This window comes from Haliaeetus albicilla, chromosome 10, assembly GCF_947461875.1.
Source record: "Haliaeetus albicilla chromosome 10, bHalAlb1.1, whole genome shotgun sequence".
In the NCBI taxonomy this organism is placed as follows: domain Eukaryota; kingdom Metazoa; phylum Chordata; class Aves; order Accipitriformes; family Accipitridae; genus Haliaeetus; species Haliaeetus albicilla.
The window spans coordinates 5189814-5209683 of record NC_091492.1 but is presented as its reverse complement, the minus strand read 5'-3'; the positions used below and the strand labels follow the sequence as shown (position 1 = coordinate 5209683).

Below are 19870 nucleotides of genomic sequence, written 5' to 3'. Positions count from 1 at the left end.
TGTGCTAGATGGTCTTTAAATATGCAATATAAAAAGTTCTAGAATTAACATTAATAACATTAATCCGATTCTAAAGCTGAGCTAGTCAGATGAACTAAGCTTGGTAAATTCAGGTACATTGCCAATTAACTGCACATATCAATTGCATATTTTTTCTTGAGCTTCTCCTTCTTTAGAAACTGAGACATCTTACTACCTCTAATTTGCTCATATGGAAATTGCTTTTTGACTCCATAAGGTTTTGTTCCACCTCTCTGGATCTGATTTTATTTCAGATATATTTTGTGGCAAAGGAGACCAAAATGATACAGAAGGAGAAGCTGTGTTACCATTTTACACAAAAGACCTCTAACCTTTTTAGGTATTATTTCCAGCCTTCTCAACAGAGTTTGAAAAATTATTCACTTCCTTTAACAGTCTGAAATAGAAAGTTGAGCTGAATTTGGCTTTCAAAGACCTCATAAAAAAAGAGAAAGGTTAAGACTTTCTCAAAACAAGCCACTGTTAGGTGCTGATTAGCTTATGATGAAATAAGTTGAAAGACTTGAGTCCTATTTCCTTACCAGAAATTGACTTAAAGTGAGCTATTTATGCAAGGGCACTTAAAAAGCCCAAAAGCTCTCCAATTTTGAGTGTCCAATTTTTCTGAGTCTGATTTTTCTGTGTCTTTGAAATCAAACAAAATCAATAGAAGCTGAGACAATTCAACAGTTCTTAAAAATCAGGCTTTTGGTATTAAAAAATGGAAACAATCAAAGTTAGATCAACCTTTGCAAACTATAATCTAAACTTCTGGGACCTAGCCTTCCCATGATGTCAAGTGGACGCGACAGTATTATAGACAAAACTCTTCATATTAACTACAAACAGTATTCTGCACAACAGCTACCTTAAATAAGTAAAACTGCAGATGCAAAAGAAAACGCTGGGAAGTTGGGACACGCCACTGGCGTGGTCTCACATCGTTACATGTAACTCAACAGCCTTTTCGCTTTATGATACCTGTGGCAGGTACTGTACAGGGTGTGTCATGAAGGAGGGCGACAGGAGAGCACCCGTCCTCGCCCAAGGAAAAGACTTTGACCCTTGTGTTAGTCAACCACAGACTCACTGGGTACCTGAAGGGCTTAAAACTCATGTGCTTTCCCAGAGGCAGTCTAATGGCTCTTTGCCTTCTTGAAAGGGACCTCCAACTTTCCACCTCTGTCAAATGAAGAGGAGACATGCTCGACAGGGACAGAATGCAATAAACAGCCCTGCAACGCTGTGAAGATGCAGAAGGCCAAGTTTTAGAGAGGAAATGCATTACTTTGTTCTCACACACAACATTGTGCCAATAAGTATTTGTCATTGTATTCGTTAGGTGTGGCATCTCCAGAATAACTACCTGCTGCAGCTGAAGCTTCAAACAGATTGAAAAAGTTCCTTTGTGGGTAAAGAAAGGTCATTTTGTGCTTCTGTGGAGCACAGGAACACGCAGCCTGCAATACCTTGGCAATTTCATGTACCCACAAGGAAACAGATGACTATCCTCCATCGCAAAGTGCTGGCTTGCAAGATAACAATAATTTCATTTAAAAAAAGTTACAGAGCTTTTTGCAACTTTCTACTGTAATTATTTGACATGGAAAACAAGTTCAGTCTGGTCTTAACCAGGGGAAAACACAAACATCTACTAATAGAGAAGAAACAAAGTTTAATTTGCTCATGGATCAGTGAAGTCCAAAAATGTGCATTCATTTTGAGTGGACTCTGCCCTTTCTCGGCATTTAAGATTCAGGAGTGAGGGCCAGTGGAGCTTAGAGAGGAAGACAGCCCTCACAATTTGTATCCACTCCTGGCTTTACTGAATGCTGCCCCAGTAATAAAAAACCCAGAAGCTGAATACATCAATAAATAAATAAGGCTTTTTTAAGAGGTAAGTTTATTTTCTCAAAACCCCCCCTCCAAACAAAGAAACAAAAACCCTGGTTTCTTTATGATGGTAAAGGTCATGGCAATAACATAAGGAATATTCTCTTTAAGAAAGATGTTATAAAAATGTATGGATATAGAGCTAAAATATCACCTGCTAAATATGGGCTCTTAAAGAGGGCAAAACGGTGATAATGCAATTTCAATTCTTCTATCTTTAGCTCTTCAGGAGAAGATCCACTTGACTATGAGAGAGATGCTTTTGTTTAGATACAATAGTAGATAAAAATTTAGAACTACAACCTTGCATTGGAAGTTATTCTGTTAGATTTTTAACTTTATTTAAATATATTGCTGTCGTGGTTTAGCAAATGTAAAGGAAGCAAAAGAGCAATCTAATAATCAATAGATTCTGCTTTATGGGAATAAAATTACAGTCCTTTAAAAAAAAAAAAAGAAATTACAAACTGTGGTTTGCATATCTTAGAAAGTCCGTGTGCTGATGTATTAAGATAAAGGTAGACAGATAATGTATTTTAATAGTGGAATTTCTGATAGTGTGTATAGTCCTGATAAAGAATATTTTTGTATGAGCACCTTCATTTGCGCATTTAGAAATAGTTCTTTAAAGTTCTTCTGCTGATATTTTTCTCTGCATAAATCATAGCCACATTTGTGGGACTACCTGTTCAGTATCTAGCTTTTCATCTCATCTGCTCACAATTCAAAAGAACGGTAGCTTTCATCTCCTACAGTCGAGATCTAACGCTGATCAATCATACTATGGAGCTGCAGAGAGAAACTACAAATAATATAAACTCGAGAACCAGCTTTATGCCGGTGTGATCTATTTAGCATTTACAATTTGAGCAGGTAGGATCAGATAGACTTGGATTCTGCAAATCAAAAGTCCCATAAGTCTTATGTTATACTTAACAAATATTACATTGAGAATATCCTCCAACAATACGCTTAGATATCACTGGAAGTTAAATTTCTTTCTGTAGAAGATAACACACAGTTTTTGACGGGGCTCTCCATTCACTTTGGACAGCTGCTTCTATACCGTGCATATGCACATCACGGATCCGTCACTGAAAACCATCTTGAGAAATTCTAGTCTGCAGTAAACATTCAACAGTTCACCACTGAATTTATCTGAATGCAATAGTCTTCCTGAGTCGCTAATATTAAGTGTCTAAACCTCAGCTTACCGTATGCACAAAAGATTTCCAAGTAGCTTTGTGGGTTGTCAAGAAGCTAAATATTTGTAGTAACTCTAGACTGCTCAAACCCTTAATGCTTTCTTTGCAAAGGTTCAAGCCTTCAAAACATTTTGTGCCCAGCTCCATACCCAGGCAGACGATCTACAGTGTATTTTACAAACAGTATCTATTGGATACCTATGAGCGTCCAGCTCGTAACGGTGGCCAGCAGACCGTGATGGGCCATTGCGAAAGCCAGATGACTGTGCGTGGCTTCCCACGGTACTAGAAGGCAGAAAATAAGTCGAGTAGTTCCTCATCCAGCAATCTTGTTCATGAGAAGTCCTACCAAGGCGGGCCAGGAGGTGGGCACTGTTGGCGGCCAGACAGACCAGGGATGCATTGCCGGAGGCTTCAGTAATTCTCAGTTATGCCTCCTCTGGAAGGAATAAAGTGAATTTTGAGAAAGGCCGGGACTAGAGAGATGTAAAGCAGCCCCTGTCCATTCTCAGGGCACCCTGCGAGATGCAGGGTACAGCAGGGAGTAGAGATCTGCTCTTTGTCTTTTAGGCCACTCGCCTCCATTCAGATTCATTATTCCAACACCAAAATGAGTTTGTGCAACACTCAGAGCAGACAAAAGACTCAGTGGTCTGCAACTCTTGCAAAGGTCAGAGAGTTTTTTCAGTCATAATTATCTGAATAAAACTTGACACTTTACAAAATGTGCAGGGAGTATCATTTTCACTTTTTCTGAGTGGCGAAAGAGCGACGTGTATTGCATGAGCAATTCATTTACTGTCACGTAGATCGGTGGCAGACTCATGAAAAGAACATGTGAATCCTGGCTCAAATTATCCTCCTTCCAACTGGCAGATGATGTTGCTTCCCCCACTGACACTCCTTTCACTGAACAGTGGATTTAGACCGGTTTTCACGACCACTCCTGAACACTCCCTAGCGTGATCTTACATTTCTTCTTAACCCCACTGTTACAATGCAAATACAGCAAATCCCCGTTTCCCAGCCACCGCATATCAAGCTGAAATTGCACCAGCTGTTTGCCATAGGGATCACTCTAAGACAAAAAGCAAACCCTCACGTGCACTGCTCTTCTTTGCTCGGGGAACCATTTGATATTAATACTTGTTACCTTCAAAAACTGTTCTGATGAGGTTCAGTAGATTAAAGCATCTTTGCTAGCAGCAGCCTGGGCAGTTTTTCACAGCATCATAAATCATTGATGTAAAGAAACAAAACAAAACCCAAACGCAATTCCTTCCTTTACAGGTGACATGAACCTTGAAGAGTATTTTGCAAGAACTGGCTATAAAGGTTCCCTTGAAAAACAAGATTTGGAAACCTTAACCGATATATTCCAGCACCACATCCGTGCTGTTCCCTTCGAAAACCTCAGCATCCATTGCGGGGAGAAAATTACTTTGGAGTTCGAGCACGTTTATAACAAAATCGTGCGGAGGAAGCGGGGTGGCTGGTGCATGGAAAACAACCAGCTGTTGGGTTGGGTCCTGAAACGCCTGGGGTACGACACCAGCTTTCTGGGAGCGTATGTGTTCAATCCACATCAAAACGCGTATGCTACCATCATGACCCACCTCCTTGTAAAGGTAGTTATTGATGGCAAAGCCTATATTGTTGATGGAGGCTTTGGTGTATCCTATCAGATGTGGCAACCGATGGAGCTTGTGTCGGGGAAAGACCAGCCCCAGGCTCCCGGTGTCTTTCGCTTCACGGAAAAAAATGCCATCTGGTACCTTGAGAAAATGAGACGGAAACAATACATTCCCAATCAAAATTTCTCTAATTCTGATCTTCTGGAGAAAAAAGAGTGTCGGAAAGTTTATATGTTCAATCTGGAGCCACGGACAGTGGAAGAGTTCCGTTTCCAGTGCACGTACCTTCAGACATCTCCAGATTCCCTCTTTACAAAGAAGTCCATCTGCACCCTCCAGACCACTGATGGCTTTCGAGCACTAATTGGGTGGACACTCACTGAGACCACATACAACTACAAGGAAAATATGGATTTGGTGGAATTCATAACTCTTGAAGATGAAGAGGTGGAAAAAACACTCAAAGAGAAATTCAACATAACCCTAGATAGAAAACTTGTCCCAATTAACGTCAAAGGATTTTATACAATCTAGATGACCAGAAAAACCTACAATAATGCTACATATGTACAGTACCTTCCACTGTCTGCACAATCACTACTGTAAGATTATGGGATTCTCTTGCAGGCGACTGAAGGAAAAGTACATTAATACCAGATTAAAGTGAAATTCACTCTGGGAAAAATCAGGAATTTAAGACTCTTCTGTCAGGTAGAATTATTTGCTGTGAGATGACTGCAGTTCAATTTTTGGCACAAATGTAGGATCTGATTTGAATCTGGTTATAAACTTGGGTAATAAATATGTCTGGGAAATTTTGGAGTGCCTATAGCACACAAATAGGAGTATGGATTATTAATTGTGATATGCTGCCAACACATTTTCTATGGTTATTATAGGAAGAAAAGTCACATATGAGCATTTAGACAATGAAGTGAACATTTAGAACTTCATTTTTCACAAGATCTAACCACTTGCAGCTCATCTCATTTCTCTACCTTTAATGTAAGTAAAACAGGAGCATTAGGAGGCATAATTCTCCCAGTGTCATCCTTAGACAAAACATAGTACAAAATGAAAATTATCATCATGTGCATCCCTTTTGTCATTGCTGCAGTAAACTGCCCAAAGTAATTTTTGGTATGTACGTTATTTTCTGGTGAAGCAAGTTGTATATATTGCACCATTACTGTGGCTGATGGGCTCTAAGGAGACACCTACAAGCTTTGCTTCTGGTAAGTAATCATCCTATAAAGGGTGAATGGTGCTTAAATGTCACAACTGGCTTAGATTTACTTGTATCTCAAAAGGGGTGGAAATTTTATATTTTTAGCATTGCAAGTATAACAAAGGTAGAACAATGAAGCTAATCCCACTATACCCTTAATATTGCCCTCTTTGTATATAGCAAATACGGGAGTCCATATGGCTGTCCTGAACGAGTACCACTTAGCACAGGAGCTTTAGTGTCACAAATGAGTTCATTCATCTGTATCAAAGTGAAAAAATCAAGGAGCCAGTCAAATCTGAAGGAAACCCTTTCTTTAGAATTATTTCACAAGCATGTTTCCCCATTTTTTTAATTTTACTTTTTTTTTTTTCCAAAAGCCCAAACAAGGAAACTACTGAGAAAGGGGAAACATTCTCAAATGCATTGAAAAAATAGCAGTAACACTGAAAAACACCCTTTCTCCACAATCCTGAGTATTGGGGAAATGTTGATTCCTCTCACTGATAGTGTGTCTTTTTGCTCAGAGACATCATCTGACCATAAATCTCATAAATGCTGTAAATGTATACCTGAAAATAAATAAAGGAAAATAAAAACATAAAGAGTTGCTGTAAATACAGCCTCCACCCCAAATGCATGACTCCTGCACACACCATTTGCAAAGTAGACGAGGTCTGTTCAATCACGCTATCCATCTGCTGGCCAACCCTCCCCACCACAAACATTTTGAACCAAACCGGCCAATATCGAACAAATTCGACAGCAGCATTGGAGACGGTAAGTTCCTACAGGTTCCTGGACAAAGAGCTTGTAGGCTGAGGAGGAAGACGATCACTGAAGAGGAGGCCCAGTAGTCACCTCCTCTGCTGGGCTCAGCAGCCAACAGCTCTGGGGTGGCCACGGTGCGAGCCGGCTCTTCCCTGCCGACCGGCCGTGGTGGCAGCTGGTGACCGGGATGCACGTGTACCTGCACAGGGACAAGGAACCAAGGGCCAAGCAGGAGGCTTGGAAGATCTTACTGAGGTGGGAACAGAGTTTTTTTCTATAAATAATGGAACTAAGGACTTTTGTTCTCTAATTTGTGTTCATATTATTCTCTCACACTAAGGTCCCATTAAGGTTTTTTACTCCTTTCTAAATGATTGATCAAACTGAGGTGTTCCCCGAGACCCCAAGGAACATTATGAGCTTTAAAACACTCACCACCTCCATTCTAGCTGACAGAAATTCCCATCTGCATTCACCCAGGTCACCAAACCATATTTCTCTATACAATGAACTAGTTGTTTTCTGGTGCTGCTGCCTCTTGTCTAGAGGACAGCTATTAACAGACTGGTGATTTTGCCTCCATACTTCTCTAGAGATGTTCCTGCTGCTGCTCCCAGGTAATTGCTCAGGTTATGGAATGCAAGGGTTTCTTGGGCAGAAGTCTACAGACTCATATTGGTATTTTTAACTGCGCCTGCTATGATGGGACTCAACCCAGATACCCCCTTCTACTGTTCAGTTCTTACTAAAGATCTACGGGGCTGCCAATGACTAAAGCTTCAACCCTCTCTCTGACTCCATCTGTTGATAACCACTCTCTGAGTGGGATTTTTCCTCTCAATGTGACAATTATAACCAGGTCCTCACTGTGCAACATCAGATCACGCGAAGAAACGTCAACATGTACAGCTGAGGAACAGTTTCACAGTTTAGCTGAAGCTCCCCCAAAAGCTGACGAGAGCAGGTTATTGAGGTGTGAATGCCAGACCCAAAATGTCTCAAAGGTTTGAGGCGAGAATGGTGTAAAAACAAACAAACCCAAACAAACCCAGAGGTCTCATGCTGGGGTTCCATTAGCAAGGCATTATGTAGCAGGCAGATGCTCTCCCAGACGCAAAAGAAGAGAAAACTGAGTCCTTAAAGCATCAGCTCTCAGAGAAACTTGGATTCACATGCAGAAGAGAAACGGGATGTTTGACATCCTTCACCCACCACTATGCTTTATTAACACTCTCTCAGAAAAGTTTAATGAGAGCCTAAGCTATTGTGCAGTTTTCGTCGTTGACTGTTGTTGAAATGAAGCAGAAAAAACGCATATAACCCCCCACCCAGGAGTCTAATTCCATATACAATTTAGAAGTATGGTATTCCAATTAACAGAAAGATGAGAGAATTTCTTTTTAAGTCTGAATGCTGGATTAAGTCCCAGAATCCCAGCCCAGCTGCCCATTATACACACACTCAATGCCCAATGGCAACGACAGCCATCCGCGACTGTAGAATTGTATAATGGAGTGTCTTATTAGAAAACAAGACACATAACAGAAAAAACACAGTTCAAACTCCATGGCACCACTGAACATCTTCCCCCCTCCCCAAAGAATCAAAGTTTAATCAGCTCATGCATTACTAAAGGGAGGATACAGGATGGCTCACTTCAGTTGGACTCTGGTCCTGGACATTTTAAGATCCAATACTAAGCAGAATAAAAATAACAAAACAAGAAACATCAGCAAGAAAGATATTAAATACTTACATGTTTCCAACATCAGCAGTTATTACAGAAATAAACAGCCTGTCAAAGGGAGGGACAAAACTTCACCTGACAAGGGACTTGCTTAAACTTAACACTGTGAGCTGTCAGTGAGCACAAACTACAACGTACACTTTGCTTTGTTCGCTTTAATAGGTACCGTAGCATAACAGGCACAAACACTTCTGGTGTCTGGTAACTCTTTACCAATCACATTTTGCAAGTAGCCATTTTCTTCAACAAAAATGCTTACTACCTATCCCAACTTGCTTTTGTTCTCAAAGAAATGCTTTTAATTTAGAAACGTGACCACGTGGGAAAGTTCTACAGCTTAGGAAGTTGCACATGAAAATGTATCTGCATTTGAGACTGTCAGAGCCAAGAAAGCTTGAATTAATATAGGTTCGCATTATGAATATTTCACTGCTACACTTGCATCTCTGTCAAAGAGTAGTTCAAGCACAGATTTTTTATACAGCAGAATGTTTCTACCCTGGCTAGGAAGCTAGAGCCAGACTTAAAATACATACATGCATCTCTCTCTCTTTTATATATATACATATGTATTTATAAGGCTGGAAATATAGATCCTACCATAAAATGCCCGCTTGTAATTCTGGGCACTTAAAGTGCATTTAAAAAGTCATGTAGGGCTAATTTTTAGTTTTGTCTTGCTCACGATAATGCACTACGAATGGTGCTTTTAAAGGTGCATTTTACAAACTCCCCATGAATAAGAGACTGTGCCAAAATTTAGTAGCTGGTCTTACTATAGCATTTCAATAGCTCACCTAGCCACCACCTAACATGAACAGCAGAGCAACCAGCTTTGAAGATAATAAACCAAAATCTATCATTTCTTCACAGGTGGTGTTGGGCATGTTTAAGAAACAGAAGAACCACCCCTTCCCCTCTCCTCCCCCCTCCCAGATTCCAGAATCATGGATTTTCTAGGAAGGTGTTTAGAGTTCACTCACGCTCTTACCCACATTTCCAGCCATCCATCAGGAAATGACATAAAATTAAGGACCAGCATATGGCAGAACACCCTTTAACTACGCAAAATCACCCCTCATTGGACTGAAGAGAACTCTGCAATGCAAGAGAGCTCTCTGCATAGAGCATTGGCAAAGAAAGACTTCACGCAGAGTTCATCTGAGCCACTAACTGTTATCAAAATTACCCAAAAGCTCCTTTACATGACACCACCGGAACCTTCTCCAATTTACTGTCTCTCAGGGTGTGCAATTGCAGTGACATCTCCTGGTTGCTGGTGGTTCACTAGAACACACTTTCCCCCCTCAACTATCCAACATAGCTATGCAGAAATTCTCTCTCCATTGACAAAATGTGTTCAGATAGAGGAGAATCATTTTCCTACTAATAAGCAAGAAAGAATAATGGGATATATTCTGAGTTTTTCTTGTGATGACCAACAATAAATCATTTCTTAGCTCAGGTCACATCTTCCATGGGAAGAAAAATGTCTTGCCATCATTAACTTCTTTTCAGCTAGCAATAATATATGATCAGGTTTTAAGTAATTGAACCAGTAGCATTTAATTAGCTCTGAAAAACTATCTCAGATCATGAATCACTGACTTTCCACCTGTATGAGGTCCCCTTACTAGCTTAAAAGTATATTTCTCTTTCCATGTGTGATCCATCTTGAATATCTAATGAGGTGCTCTTGATATACGGATTATAGTTCATATATCACATGCAAAACACAGCAGACGCACAGTCTCTTTCTTTATATAATTGAGTTTCATGTCTTGCTTCACCCAGTTGTTAAAGAAAAAAAAAAATAAAGCCTCTTGTGTCCATGACAGAATGGCCACTACTTGCTTAAATTTAACAAATTCCTCTTTCTCCAGAAAGTCAGCATTAAGGATGAATAACTTAGACATCTAGCTGGGGACATGAAGTAACAGAAAGAAATATTTCTTGTTGAAAGACAGGATATGGAGAACTGCTACGGTTTTAGACATGACAACTGACATTTTTCAATGGGCCCAGAGCACTGACTGACCAAAGAGCATGTTTCCGTTCTAACATTACTTCAGATGTCTTCACTGCACACTACACAGAAAAAAATCAGTGCAGTCAACTAATATCTGGGGACATCTGTGGCCAGCACAAACCAGGATCACTTCTTGTATCACATTGTAGTAAGCAACATTTTTTACATCAAAATAGCTAAACCGCAATCATTAACCACACAAGAAAATCAGTTTTTATTCAGTGTTCAAATAGGTTTCTGAAGCCGTTATTATACTTCTATGACAAGACCTAGATAACTGTAAGATTGGAATTTTTTTTTTCTGAAAAAGAGGCAAGATTAGCAAACTCCTTTTGGAAGACAGAAATTAAGACTCACAATCTGCTCAAGTGTCAAACTGTAAACATTGCCAAATATTTAGCTTGCTCTATAAAAAAAAAAGTTTTACTACAAACCCCTCTATTTTTAAATGAGCTTTATAAAAAATAAAATTCAACAAAATAGATTTTATCTATTCTTTTCCCATCTTATTTTTAGCACAGTAAAAAAAAAAACCAAAACAAAGAACCCCAAACATGTTTCTGCCGACTTTTTTCAATTTGAAGATAGCAAAGGTTTTCACTTTCATAATAAAAAAAAGCAGTGAAAGTGGAACTGCCTTACTGGATTGGACAAAGTTTGTCTTTACTCCAAATACTTCTTTCAGATGTTATCATAAATTGTAAACAACGTTGCTCTCGATTGCATATTACACTCAATCTAGTTATGCACAACATTTAAAAAGACTGATGGGATTAGTGCCCCGCACATTAAAAGCTGCTGAGAGGGGAAAGGATGTATGACATCCATTATATACACATCCACTTTGAAAAATGTTTGTCACGTGGACGGTAGAAATTTCAGTGAGAACAGACTCAGATTTACAAACCTGTTCTTTGCATTAAACAGCAAGAACTCCAAACAACCTCCAGTTCGTGATACTATTATTTGGTAGATAACATTTCTATTAGCTCCAGTTGTGTAGTTGACATTACTCCTGAGGTTTTAAGAACTTTTTCTTAGCTTTTTTGCTAGGTCTTGTGTTACTACTCCCATCTTCATCTTCATCCTGGAGTACACGCTGGTCTCTCTTTCTCAAGAATTTCTTCCCTATTGTTCCCACTAATGTTTCATATCTGTAAGGATAGCAAAAAATTTACAGCTTTTACTAAAATCAGAGAAAACTTCAATGGAGCAAATCATAAATCTAATTAACAATTTAAGTGGTGTAAAAAAGCTGGTCATCAGAAGCTTAAGAAGCACAAGTACTACATGATCACTCATTACAATATTATTTATTCTGATAGTTTGGGTTTGTCAGCAATCTGGAACAAGGAGGGAATTAGCATGGAATACCTGGATATCAAAGGGCAGAAAACCCTTAAAGATATTTTATCCCAAAAAGTGATGGAGATTCCACTGAATACACACCAGAATTCCTGGAAAGTCAGTTCAGTAAAGTACTGTATCTGTTGGGTTTTTTTCTTCATTTATTTTGTTTGTTTGCTTTTTGTGTTTACTTTCCCACACACAATGCAGTAACATACCATATTCCTGGCTAATATTGATCATGTTGTAAAATATAACTCACCTTCTGGCCATTTCTTCATCTGACACATCAGCCTCCATTTTATCATCCACTTCGATTTCTTCTTCCTTGCACCTAGAGTTCATTTGGATCATTAACTTCTGAAAATGAAATAAGAAGTAGCTTAAATTTGTAAGCCTGACACAATGGCTGAAATATGCTGAAATTCACTGGTAGGAGAAACACATAAAAGGTAAGAACCAAATTTAATAATTATTTGCTGTTCCTGGTCAGGCTAGAGTATATTGTCACAAAAACTCATGAAGAAAAGGCAACATGCCTGCCTGTTGCTAAGCTGAGCTTAGAGATTGCCTTTGGGAAAAGGGGCAACACAGAGACAGGGTTTCAGTGAATTGTACTATTCAAACATCCTCAAGAGCACGCCAGACATCTTCAGGAGATGAGAGAATTAGATCATAATTAATTTTTCATTGTGATGTTAGCACATAGTCCTTGAAATGGTTTTGTTAAGAAGGAAAAGTATCTGCAAGGATTTACAATAAACTACTAGCAAAAAACATGAAGGAATAATATGCCAAGTCACAGTGAGAGCAAGTTCAAAATAACTAGAAGAATCCCCTAGTAAATCACCTTGTATAGCCTTTTGCATATCTCTTAGTCTTTATACCTTCATCCTCCTGCTTCAGTTCAGTGGTAACATTTGTATTACTATCTCAGTGTAGTTCTAACAGCATGAAACATGCCAGAAGGAAATTAGACTCTCTTGCCCAGAATTTCTACTTTGGAACTTGAAGCCCTTACTTACACGAGTAAGTGTTGAATAAATAGGGTTGAATGTTTATAGGATTGGACTCTAAATTAAATGGCAGGAGGAAAAGTGAGCTATCATTTTGGTGAGCAGCATGTGGGACAGTTTCCGTACTTCAGCAAGGGACAACCTGCAGGAGTCGTGCAATTACTGACCATCAACACAACATGATGAAAAACTTCTATTTACCAGATGCTGCACTGACCAACATTTTGGTTTGAATCACAGACTTCCTGTACACGGGAGGATTTATGGAACGTGCTGCAAAGGCCAAACAGCATGCAGTGTCAACACTCAAATCCCCATCCCCAAGGGCTTCAGTCCTAATGTGAGACCACCTCAAAACAGAACATTTAAATGGTACCTCAATTTCTGGATTGAATCCTTTGAAGGACATTCTGCCATACAGTAGATCCTCACATGGCATAAAGCTCCTCTCTTCTATTACAAAGCTCCTGCATGAAACCCAAACCCAGCACTTTGTCAAACGGTGCGCTATAAAATAATCAAATTAAACAAATGCAAAAAGCATCTGCTGTCTTCCCCCCACACAAATAAACAAAACCACAGTGTATTTTAAAGCATCAACTACTTTCTGAAGCTTAATTGCTCTGATAAATCTTTCAATACAAGGAGCTTGGAGTGCAAAGGAATACTTTTTGCCAGTAAAGCTGTGCCAGTTCCACAAGCAAAATTAACTCTCCTGACAAAAAACCCTCTTTACTGGTATGATTCCACCTACATTAATGCTTTTGCCAGAATAAAAATACCACATAAATATCACTCTCCAGGTGGCATTACTATACCAGCAAAAACTTCTAATTAATTTTTCATTGTGATGTTACACCTGGCATTAGCTGAGTCTGTCAGGATACAAAACACTGTCTAATTCTCTGTTCAGCAGAGAAAGATTTCCACCTTCTCCCTCCTTTTTTCCTCTTTTAATGAGCATGGAGCGAGAAAAGAAACACGACCCTGAGGTGTTCATAAGACACGTGTTAGATAAAAGTACTTCCGCGAATTGTTCCATCCTTCTTTTCCTTGCACATATATGCACCTCTTCCCTCATCCTCTTCATCTTCCACGTAAAACAAACTCCTACAGTCATAAGAAGTCAGGCTGAAGAGATCAAGCTCATTTTCCTACCTCAAGGCAGGATCAGTTAAACATGTACCATGAACAGCAGAGGTCCATCTAACCTGTCCTGAAAAGACTTCCAATGATGAAGAATCCAGTGTCTCCTTAGGCATTCTATTCCAGTGCTTCAATAGCCTTATTGTTAGAAAAATTCTCCTAATGTCCACCTTGAACCTTCCTTATGCAACTGAAGCTCAAATACCTTTTTGTCATACCCAACAACAGTAATGGAAAATAGTTTATCAATGACTTTATTCGTCTACAGCTAATTCAGTGGATCCCAGCTTTTTAAAAACTATGTATGGTCTCCCTCAATGGAATTTTCATCCTCTTTTCAAAGGACAAAAATCAAGCAATTTTAAAAGTAGTTCTCCTGCTATTTAAAGCACCTTTCTAAATAGCAGGAACGGACATTTTATTTCTTATTAGCTAAGCCTTCCTTTATTTTTGCTGTTCTCTCTCCTACTTCAAAAACAGGATTTGAAGCAAACTGGACTCAAAAAGACAGAGCTGTCCTGAGTGGACCTGTGTGACTGAAGGTGAATTTACTAACACAAGGTTTCAAACTTCTTTTTTCAAATGAAGGGAAAAAACAGCAGTGAATGAACTAGTCCCTGCCTGAAAAACTAATTACATGCATCTAGAAGAATGTGTGAGTGAAAGAAAACAACACACACAAGAAATGAAAGTAGGTTAAACTGCACTAGGCAACCTTGACAATGTCCCTGAAAATAAATAATAAAAAAGCTGTAATGTCACTCTGTCATTATTTTTGCTTCTGTTAATTGGTTATTAGCAATACTTCTTTTATAGGAAAAAAATATGTACATTCTATTCCCACTCCACAACAATCCACTGATGATAAAAAGTACAAAAGGGTACAAGCTTACTCTTTCTCCTTTAGATCTGGTAAATCAAGATACCAGTGTTCTTCACTAATTATCTTCTTTTCCTCCTCTTCTAGCTGTTTTTTAGTTTGTGAATCCAAACCCCTTTGCATGAACTAAAAAGAAAGACACATAAACACACAACTTTAGTTTTTTGCATCATGAGTACGTTCTGAACATGCAGTAGCTGCATGATGACAATTATCTATTACATAACATTTAGCAGTTGATAAAAAGTAAATGCTCTTTATGATTTTTCTCTGGGTTTGGTCTAAGTTTGGGCAAACAGGTAATGGAAAAGTAAATAACTGCTGATCACAGCTATCTACTGGAAGTCAACAGCCAGCCACATCTGTACTTACACACAAAGAAACAGACCTTTCCTGGTTAGTTTTGATGGACCTGAGATGTTACAACTCCATAACTTTGCTAAGATTTTTCTAATGTTTCAACAAAGGCCAGAGAGAACATAATGGTGTTAAGAGTTATCGCTGTGTATCAGAAACCACCACCACCCATACAAACAGCACTGGAGCTCTGAGCTAGAGCTAGGTCATACCAGGTTGGCCATTTTTTGAAACTTCTATACTTTCAACCATCCTCTTCTTTTCTCAGATTTAATTTAATGAACTGGCTTGCATTTGTAGCTCTGAAGGCTGGAACCTGCCTCTGGAAGTAGAAAAAAGTAACTGAGGCTACAAAAAGAAGTCTTCTGTGTCCAGCTATGCTAAAGGAAGATGTTACCAGCTCTTAACTTCTCATTGATGACCCACCAAAGTACCAGTCAAGCAGCATGGGTAAGTACCTGTTAACTCACTGCAGGAACAGTCTGCCAAATTAGTTAAGACCAATAACCTAGTTTAGGGTAAGACTGCTATTTTTGCCTAATACAAGGACATTCCTATAAATTGCTTCCTTTGTTGTGATAATCTTTGGCAGAGGACAGGAACAGGCAGATAGAAAGAGTAACCTCTCTCACAGCTGGGAGTAAAAGAGGACATCTGTCACAGTCTATGACAAATTGCTGACAGTGCAAAACTACAGACCTGAGATATGTGAAACATCCCTTTTATTTCCATTTGTCTCAAGTCAGGTGCCTGAACTAAGTGACAATTTAAGTATCAACAATGTTAAACAAACATGCTGGAAAAAACAACTCTTTACAACTTTATGGTAATAATCATAATATTCTCACACCCCTAGGAGCTGGGACCTCCCTTAGGGTCTACAGAAAGTGTTCGAATAACTGTATCGGTCAGAGGTGTACATTTATACCAATGTTATTCCCAGCTACAGGCAAGTCTACCAGTACAGTTTATATGCACTCCAGTACAAAAACTGTTTTGTGGCTATCAAAGCATACCTGTATGTGTACAAAGCAACTAAGCACCACGCAGCCGCTCACTCACACCCCCCCACCCAGTGGGATGGGGGAGAAAATCAGGAAAAGAAGTAAAACTCGTGGGTTGAGATAAGAATGGTTTAATAAAACAGAAAAGAGGAAACTAATAATGATAACATTAATAAAATGACAACAGTAATAATAAAAGGATTGGAATGTACAAATGATGTGCAGTGCAATTGCTCACCACCCGCCGCTCGACACCAGTTAGTCCCCCAGCGGCGATCCCCTGCCCCCACTCCCCCCAGTTTATATACTAGATGTGATGTCCCATGGTCTGGAATACCCCTTTGGCCAGTTTGGGTCAGCTGCCCTGGCTCTGTCCTGTGCCAACTTCTTGTGCCCCTCCAGCTTTCTCACCGGCTGCGCATGAGAAGCTGAAAAATCCTTGACTTGAGACTAAACACTACTTCGCAACAACTGAAAACATCAGCCTGTTGTCAACATTCTTCTCATACTGAACTCAAAAACATAGCACTGTACCAGCTACTAGGAAGACAATCAACTCTATCCCAGCTGAAACCAGGACAGTGTGCAACACTGCAGAGGAATTTTGTATCAACTAATTTTACCCCTCTCATTTAGAGCAGCATCATTTATGTGTTTAGATAAGCCTGCAGGCTGACAGGTAACGTGCCAGTGGGGAACACTAAACCTGGAGATAGTTTAGGTCCCAGCTAAAATGGGCTTGGTTGGGATAAAGCCCAAGAAGGCATCACAAAACACTTCCCTCCAACAAAAAAACCTGCATTACTGAGCTTATTTAAAATATATAGGTAACACAGATGCGTACTACGTGTATTACATACACCTCCCACAGCTCTTCAGTCTTTACAAAATGCCCAAGCAAACCAAACCAAACTCTGAAGTAAAAGCCAATATAGTGCTAGTGTCTCATTTTCCATTTATATTTCTATTTGCATCCATTGTACAAGATCTTTAATGAAAGAAAAATTGACTTTTTGTTTTCTGAGTCGCTCCAAAATATGTCAAAGCTTTCCAATTAAAATTACAGTATCTTCTACAGGAAAATAAGTGAATCTATCATGTGGAAAACCATATTGCTCAAGGAAATTGGTTAGCCAGTCAGAAATCTCAACAGGAGAAATTCTGTTACAAGCATCCAATTAAATAATCATTTCACATGACATTTTAAAGATTTTTGTTCCTGAAGATGACTACAGGAATAACTAGATAAAAAATATGTGATCACATTTATCTAAAATGTAAACACACATGGATGAATTAAAAATATATCCATTGTAATAGACACAGAGTATGTAAGTCAGTAGCTGAGTGGTTATTTGGATTAGTTTCCCAAGCAATGGGACCTGGATCAAATGATGCAAGATCTAAAAGCATGAGCCATCCTTCGACATCAAGAGGTGAGCACACGTGGCTAAGTACTTGGCGCAAGTGGTCTTCAAAACGCTACCACTGACCCCGTGTCACCTTTGGGAGCCACTTCACCCGCCTGCTGAATTGTGATAATGCATCTTATCAGTACCTGCGGAGGCAGCTGCTGAAGGATTAATTAAAACATTTATAAACAAGATGATCTGCAGAAGGAAAGTGCTAAATTCAAGATCTGTGTATGACCTTTTCAAAACCTACTCATCTCTTCAAAGCTGGTTGGTTACTACTGCCCGGACTGTAAATCTGCAAATGTCAAGGCAGCACATTCATAGGCTGGTTCTCCACAGCCTTCCAAGGAAGAAAATGTAAAAACTGGCTTTTGAAATCTCCAGGGGGTTAATAAACTGGCAAACAACAGGAGCAGAAGTTTCACTTTAAAAGAGAGTATTACATAAAAATAAGAAAAAATAATGATGTTGCAATCCAGGTTATGGGACTAAGCTCAACATCTACCCCCTTTTGAGAGTGAGGCAAGATGTGTTCCATTCCCTCTATCCATGAGTTTCAGTCTTTCGTTAGCAACATCTGTTAATTGGGGTAAATATTCCACCATCTTACTGTAGCAGAGTACACTTTGCGTGAAAGATTGAACTGAAGTCAGCTAAACTCCTTTCAGCCAGTCTCTGAAATATAGTCCCATATAAATATGTGGGGGAAAAAACGGTTAAGTAAAACACCACAAGCAAGAAGCCACAAAGGCCCTGTCATAATCAGTTATAAAAATTTAATGGATATTAACATTTAAAAAAAAAGTAATGGGAACTCAACTTGTACTGGTTGTTTTCCAGCAATAAAGAACCATCAATCACAGCAGAATGTACTCTACCAAATTAGGTGTTGTAGTACATGATGTGAAGCGGAATCCATTAGCCAGTAAGCCGAGACTAATTTCACATGGGTCTTGACATAAGATTCACAATTCCAAGGTAGCAGGCACGTCATGATGTTACTAACAGCCAAGTTACAAATGCAAGCATTTACGAGTTGGGAAAGGCGGTTAACACTGCCGTTCAGGTGGGGTATTTTATTAGCCATTAATGTAAACAGACAAAGAAATGCACACCAAGGAGAAAAGAAAGAAACCTGGATCACACCCTCCAGTTTATAACCCCTCTGAGACCTCTCGCCAGCGTTTAAGCAGCCCGGTATTCGGTGGCAGCTCTCCGAAATCGCCTCTTGCCGGCCGAGTTGGAGAGGAGCAGCCCCGAAAGCTGCAGGCCTGAGTGAAAGGGCAAGCGACGCTGAAGACGCACGGACACCTATTTTAAAGCGAGCCTTACGGGGCGTAGGAGACGGTCACTCACGCCCGTGTGTCAGACGAGGGCGGACACGCAAAATTCCCCCAAGCCAGGCCAGGGGCTCCCGCCGCGGCCCGCTCCACCCGGCAGCCGCCCCGCCGCTCCACAGCGCGGCTCCGAACCTCCCCGGCCGCTCCACACGCGTCGGGGGCCGGCGTGGCCCAAAGCCCACGCCGGCGGCCCCATCCTCCCGCCCCCGGGGCCGCCTCACGGCTCCGGGCTCCGCGGCGGGCGGCTCGCCGGCAGCAGCGGGGCCACCGCTCCCGGGCCGGGCCGGGCCGGGCCGCCCTCTCCTCACCCCACCGCGGACCGGGCCTCAGGCACCCCTCTCCGCTCCTTCCCGCCGCCCCCCGCCTCACCTTCATGCGCAGCAGGTTCTTGGACAGCTTCGTCTTCACCTCCCCGGCCATGGCGGCCGGCGCTGCCCGCAGGCCGCGCTCGATCCCCGCGCTCGCGTAGCAGCGCAGGCCGCACAACGCCGGAGGAGGAGCGGGAGGGGGCGGCGGCGCGGCTCCACCCTCCGCGTCCGGGGCGCGGCCGCAGGGACAGGCCCCTGCCCACAGCCCGGAGTAACGGCGGGGGGTGGGTGCGAAAACAACGTTAAAAACAACTTTCCTCTACAGAGCCGGTGATGGGGGGGTGAGGGAGGTGGGGGGTGTGGGCAGGAGAGAAATCAGACTGGGTACGAAGTGGGAAATTAGTAGGGGAACCGGAGGTTTCTTATCAGCGCTTGGGTGTTCTGTAGTGCTGCCGGCTTACGGTTTCATCCGTAGTTTTCTGATCTTTCAAAGGGGGAAGGAAAGGGAGTGTAAAATCTATCTCATATT

General features: G+C 40.7%; 2 protein-coding genes across 2 annotated transcripts; one reads left to right on the top strand and one right to left on the bottom strand.

The window, feature by feature from the left end:
• The first annotated feature begins 27 nt into the window (after positions 1-27).
• NAT1 (N-acetyltransferase 1) lies at positions 28-6586 on the top strand. Its single transcript, XM_009919102.2, has 2 exons — positions 28-1918; positions 4410-6586. Exon 2 carries the CDS (start codon positions 4415-4417, stop codon positions 5285-5287), a length of 873 nt encoding a protein of 290 aa, XP_009917404.1. The 5' UTR covers positions 28-1918; positions 4410-4414; the 3' UTR covers positions 5288-6586.
• Positions 6587-8634: 2048 nt separating this feature from the next.
• On the bottom strand, positions 8635-19562 carry MPHOSPH6 (M-phase phosphoprotein 6). Its single transcript, XM_069793371.1, has 5 exons — positions 19403-19562; positions 14931-15043; positions 13268-13358; positions 12138-12235; positions 8635-11682 (listed from the first exon to the last, which is right to left on the bottom strand). Exons 1-5 carry the CDS (start codon positions 19451-19453, stop codon positions 11538-11540), a joined length of 498 nt encoding a protein of 165 aa, XP_069649472.1. The 5' UTR covers positions 19454-19562; the 3' UTR covers positions 8635-11537.
• Positions 19563-19870: the final 308 nt, after the last annotated feature.